This window comes from Corvus moneduloides, chromosome 6 (assembly GCF_009650955.1).
Source record: "Corvus moneduloides isolate bCorMon1 chromosome 6, bCorMon1.pri, whole genome shotgun sequence".
NCBI classification, from domain to species: domain Eukaryota; kingdom Metazoa; phylum Chordata; class Aves; order Passeriformes; family Corvidae; genus Corvus; species Corvus moneduloides.
In genome coordinates, this window is record NC_045481.1 from 47,205,285 (window position 1) to 47,211,284 (window position 6,000).

General features: G+C 46.0%; 1 protein-coding gene across 1 annotated transcript in view; it reads right to left on the bottom strand.

Moving 5' to 3' along the window:
- Window positions 1–5,610, bottom strand: part of MOB2 (MOB kinase activator 2) — a 110,113-nt gene extending 104,503 nt beyond the window's left edge. Inside the window, exon 1 of the mRNA XM_032112087.1 lies at window positions 5,503–5,610. Coding sequence (XP_031967978.1) covers window positions 5,503–5,519 — 17 coding nt within the window. The 5' untranslated portion in view covers window positions 5,520–5,610. The remainder of the gene's footprint in view (window positions 1–5,502) is intronic.
- Between the last annotated feature and the right edge of the window lie 390 nt (window positions 5,611–6,000).

Sequence of the window (6,000 nt, forward strand, 5' to 3'; positions counted from 1 at the left end):
GAAACTCACATTTCAAAGCAACAGCACATTTCCACTACTATACTAACGAATATTACAAGTTAATACTTAATGGAGATCTAATTTTACCTGCAGACAGTGTTACGTAGTTGTTTCACAGTTAAGCTCTGCTTTAGCAGAGGTACTGCTAATGTCTGCTAAGGTTTTGAAGTAATATTGAAGTCTCATCTGTAAGCAGTGAATGGAGTGCCAGTGGTTCACAGACAGACCTAGATTTATCTGGGGACAGCAACCTGGGACCCCATAGGTAATGTTACACCTATAAATAGAAGCAAATAAGGAACATGTGAATTTTTCCTGCCCAATGAGACCATACATGTCTGGTTTACTGGTTCTGAGTTATTTTCTTCCTCCTCAAAGTAGGGAAAATGGCATGTGAGGCCAAGAATCTGCAGGGAATGGAATGCAAGGGAAACACCTGTTGTGAGGTCAGTTCAAAAACAGAACAAAGATACACGCCATGTGAGCTGTGAAAGGTGAGAGGTTGCAGCAGTTTGTAGAGGGAAGACTGCCTTATAAAGGCAAGAGAATTTCTTCACAGGAGATGACTAAAGGGAAGAAAGGGGAAAGCATTCCCTACAGCTACAGCAGCTGAAGAACTTGCAGTGTTATTCCCTTCTTCCTTTTAATAGAAATATTTGCTATAATTAGGAAGTTTTGAATGGTACCCAGAATGAAAATCATTACCTACTTTTTATATAAAAGGTCTGCTAGGTAAAAGCAGGTTCAGCTGTATTATGCACCAGCCAAACTGACAGCTAAGCTTGCTGCATGATTTCTCATTGCTCCCACTACAAGATGCACTCCTTACAGTTAATGGACTTGATGATCCTCATGGCTCCCTTCCAATCCGAGATATCCTATGATAGTGCACCTATTCAAAAGCAACAAAGGTTTAGTCTAACAGGTGACAAACAGCATATTGGATCTGTACTGACTCAGAACTCGAACACTGGTGTGCTTTTTTCACATCTAGTCCTCAGCTGTTCTGGCTCAAGGTTAGGACTTTTCTGCATGACAATGCTATTCCTATTTCACCATAGCCTGTCTTGAACTGGACAGTGTCTTAAGGCCTTATGAGGACATTTCTTAAAGATCCTTCCACAAATGTGCAATAGAAGACAACGAAACAGCAGTATGTGTTACCTTCCTTCTAGCCTTCAGAATTACTGCAGGGATAGCATGGCAAAATCCTATATCCAAAACAAATGAAACAACTGCCAGCTTAAATTTAAGTCCCTGACAGTTATAGCTGAATAAAATAAATGCATGACATACAAGTCTCCTCTACCAAACAAATCTAGCAGTGTGCTGACCTTGAGAAGTTCTTTTGCACGGTTTTTTAAAAAACACCACTATAGCATATACTCAAAAAGACTGAATTTGCATAATTACTGTGTTATCTCACTACAACATACTTTCCAACTACCTATCTTGATGAGATGAAGACTATGCAATGCAGCACATATATGTGGTGTTTACAATGGATTAACCAACATTACAAAGTAAAATCTGCAAGTGTGAGGGCTATTAGTTTCAATTAGGCATTATTCAGTTTACAGCTGTAGCCACTTGCTATGTCTTGCAGACCACAGACCACCTGAGGAGACAGAAATAATCTGTGCTGTCTTTGGGCACAAATGTCCTGACCAGAAGTTTACTACTTCTGCCATTTGTATTTTCCTTATCTTTCTAGGCCATTGCTTTTCTCTAACCGTCCTCAAAGCAGAAAATGTGGAATATGAGAAAAGCATAGCCTTCGATCATTTTTAGGCCCTTCTTTTCAAGTCACTAAGGCAACATATGGAAGAACAAATAACTGAGCAGGGGATGGTATGACTGTATGGACAACAAGATCTAAAAGGGATGGTATGACTGCATGGATAACAAGATCTAAAACTTAAATGGAGAAGAAATCTCTCTTGCAGACAGCCTCTCTCTCTTTATTACACTTTATACTCTAATAAAGCCTGAGAGAAGGAGCTGTGAATCTTTGTCAAATCGATGTAAGCAGCTCTCTCAGCTTCAATCAGTATAGTCTATTAACCTACTACACTACAAAGTTTATAGTACAGATGAAGATCAAATTATGATTGTGTTTAACAGGTAATAATTTGTAAAATACTTTGTTTCTCTCTTTCCTTATTACATAAGGGTTTACCAAAACCACTACAGTACACAACCCTCCTCTCTTATGAAAAAATGCATTACAGCATCAGACAGCACTGCTGAAGATGAAAAATAATTGACACCATGTCGGATTTATTAGCACCATTAATACGTTTTACTCCCATCCAATTATGAAAATTTAAAACAAGCTTAAAAACCACGTTTCGTAAGTGAAGGCACAATGCCTGCCTTTGTTGCTACTTTGAACTTCAAGAGCAGATCAATGCTATTTGCAACACAAAAGTTTGGAATCTCTTCCAAATCGGGTAATATGGATCTCTGGCAAACGTTGTTGAGCAAAGCAATTAAGCAACACTGATCTCTAGTCAAAATTGCACTTAAAATGCATGCTATGTAAAACAAATAAGATCAAAATGGTCTTTTTTTTTTTTTTTTTTTTTTTTGAGAGAAGGCCCAGAAGAAACCATAGTGTTTCACCAGCATCAGTATTAATGCTGAATTCAGTGGAAGGGCAAAATACACTTATCAATCACAGAAAATACTCTGGCTTTACTTTGGTGCTAAACTAAGCACCGTACCATGCCAGCAGCTCATTCTTTTCAGCTTTCTTCCTTAGGACTTGACTGGATTTTGAAGCACTTGACTGAACAGCAGGCAGCACCCAGAGAAGTTTTGCTGTGTGACCACATAAGCCTGTAGCTGTTTGTTAATCTGTAATAAATTCACTATTGTTTGTAAGCTTCAGCTTCCGTTTTCTTGTATATTGAGTACTCTGAGGCGATCAGAGACACTTGGGCTGCCGCTCTCAGTGGTACGATTAGGGACCACAAGAGAAGGGGAGGACCAGGAAGGAATAACGCAGATCTCGCTCTATACTATGTCTATCAGATAAATGCGACACCAGCTCGAAGGGTCGAGATCTAGAACAGGAGCAACTGTTACTGCTGCCTAATTTAACTCGCTTGCACTCGAAGGATCATTTCTCAGTAACACGAAGTTAAAACACAGAGGTGTTTTTCACACCAAAAGGTTAAGAAAGCACAACAGATGAGGAGACATACAAGACCCTCTGCAAGGGTTAGGGAAAGTGCATGGAAAGCTGAAATTGCAAACCACCACCTTACCAAAGCAGTCAGGAACAAGAATGATCACAGTGGTTTTATTAGTGACAACACTGACTCGGGAAAGAGAAACACCACCAAGAAGCAGACCAATACATTTTGCTTGCTAGAGGCATCGACGCCAACTAATGTGTTACTGGGAGAGACCTGTTTTCCTACTATTCTGCAGGCTTTTCTTCAGCCCTGCCCTCCTCACACCAGAGACCCAAACATCTGAAGTTCCCACTGAAAGAAAGGTTGAGCGAGTGGCATTACCCAAACTTCTGCCTGGGCAGACAAACGTCCTCAACTTCTTTGTCAAGCAGCAGGACGGATGTTTCCATTTACAAAGACAGTTGCTAACAGCAGGCATAACTTGGCCAGAAATAAGAAAGGGTCCCTCAGGATTCTTAGCCTTTCCCACTTCAAAATATCAATGCTTCCCCCTCCCTGCCATAATCACATACAACCATCCTCCCCAAAATGTGCACAAATAGAACTAACAACGTTTTAAAGGAGAAAACACTAAGAGCATCAGTGGGACAATACTGGGTTTGGTCAGGAGAGAAACGTATCAGGAAATAGCTGAGAACAAGCAAGTAATGCACAAATGACTCAGGATCCATTCCCATTACAATGGGGAAAACAGGCAAGTCTTTTCCACACATGTACGGATCCACCCACCCTGGGTAAAAAAGTACAGAACAAATGCCAATTTTTTTGGAGCAACTTCAAGAAGCCCAAAATATTTTTCACAAGAAAACCATCATTCTAATATACTGAGAGTTTGGCTAAAACAAACCTTGATTCCTTTCTGGTTTACAATATAATTTGCACAGAATAAGTACAGCTGTTGTAGTGGGGCATTTTGAGTCATACTAGTATCCTGCATAAGTCCTGGATCTGACCTTTTTTTGTAATTACAGTAACACTCTTTGACACTCGGGCATTTACTTTTACAAAGTCAGTGTAACAGACCACCTGTGCTTTGTGGGTGTTACAAAACACATCAAAACAAGCTCGTCATTTCTATTTTCATTGACACCATGTAACAACAGAGTGCCGCCCTCAGACTTACAAGACACAAGGTCTGCAGTACATGGCACCCAGACCCCTTCACATGCCACAAATACTGCACTTCTGCTGCTCAGCCTGCTGGAGGAATAGCCAGCCATCGGTGTCCACACCACATATATTCAGCATTCCCTCCATCAGAGTGAGTGAGGAGTCAGACTCACAGTAAAACTTTGTATTGACAGCTGGTTCCAGAGTCGGACACGACCCGTGTGAAGGCAAGTAACAAGTGCACTCCCACCACCAAAGAGATCAGCTGCAGACAAAAGGCAACACGCACGCGAATGACCTTTCTAAATACACTACATCCAGCAACAGCGACAAAATAGTTTACCTTGTGTTCTAAGGACATTAGTGTTAGAAAAGGAGGCAACCCAGATGGCAAAGACCATGTTCAGGAACTGGACCAAACTGCTGTGAAGAACAAACTAAGGGTAGCAAGTTATCACAGCAGCGCTAGTTTTGCTGGAGCATAAACCAAGTGCTCATGCGATTTAGAAGCATAATTATTCACAGTTCACCTGAGTGTAGGTCGCCCGCACAATTCATGCAAGAAGTAACCGAGAAAATCTTGCTTGGGATACTGGTAGCGTATCAGGTCGCTCCCATCAACTGCATCTCCTTCTCCTGCACTGAGGCTTCCAGACCTAAAACCTCAAGCAAACAGCTCTCTACCTTCTGTCTCTGTGTAATTAGCACTATTAATCCCAGGCTATCCAAGCCCCCTGGCGTGGCTCCGATTTGGCGCTAATCTCTGCCGAGGTCTCTTCTTCCTCCCCCCAGAGAGCCGTTTAAACCTTGGCACGCCTTTCGGTTTACATGCTCTGTCGCAGGGGGATTAGCCCCACACTGCATGGGTGGGAAGCACAGAGAGTTGCCACACCTAGCCTGCCTATACCCCAAAAGGGAAGGAAAAGTTACTTTTCAGAGAGCCACCGCTCGGGACCAGACAAGGGCTCCTGTGCGCCCCGTCGTCGCCGCGGGCGCAGGCGGCTGCACCCAGGGACGCCCGGGGCTGAGCTGCAGCCGCGCTCCCGCTCCCGTTCCCGCTCCCGCTCCCGCCGGCAGGAACTGATTAGTCATTTGCGCCGCACGCGGGGCTCGGGCTGCCGGCAGCGGGGCCGCCATGGCCGGGCCGGGAGAGCTCCGGAGGGAGGGACAGAGAGGGGGCCCCACTCACCCCATGAGCCAGTCCATGGCTGGGTCCCGCCGCGCCGGGAAGCTCCCGCGGCCGCCGACTCGCCGCTCACCGCCCGCTCATGGGGGCCGGGGCCGCTGCGCGCTCGGGGCTCCTCCCTCGGCCGCTGTGTCCGTCGGTCCGTGCCCCGGTCGCTCCGTCGGTCGGTCGGTCGGTCCCTCCCCGGCCGCGGGCGGGGCGGCCGCCGGGTGCCCCCCCCCGGGCTGACACTCGCGCACTGGCGCGGCCGGAAGTAAACACACCGCGCTGGCCAACCCGGAAGCGGCCCCGCACCGTCCCGCCGCGCGGGGCACGCTGGGAGGTGTAGTCCGGGCGCGGCCGGCGGCCCTCGCACCGCCGGGGGATCCCCGGGCCAGGGACCCCCAGCATCACTCGACCCCCTCTGCGGGGGCTTCACTGTCCGGACCCCAGTGCTTTAGTTCTCCCTAAGGCACGCCGTGTCGGGACGTCTGAGGCAGCGCTGGGAGGTCCCATCCCAAG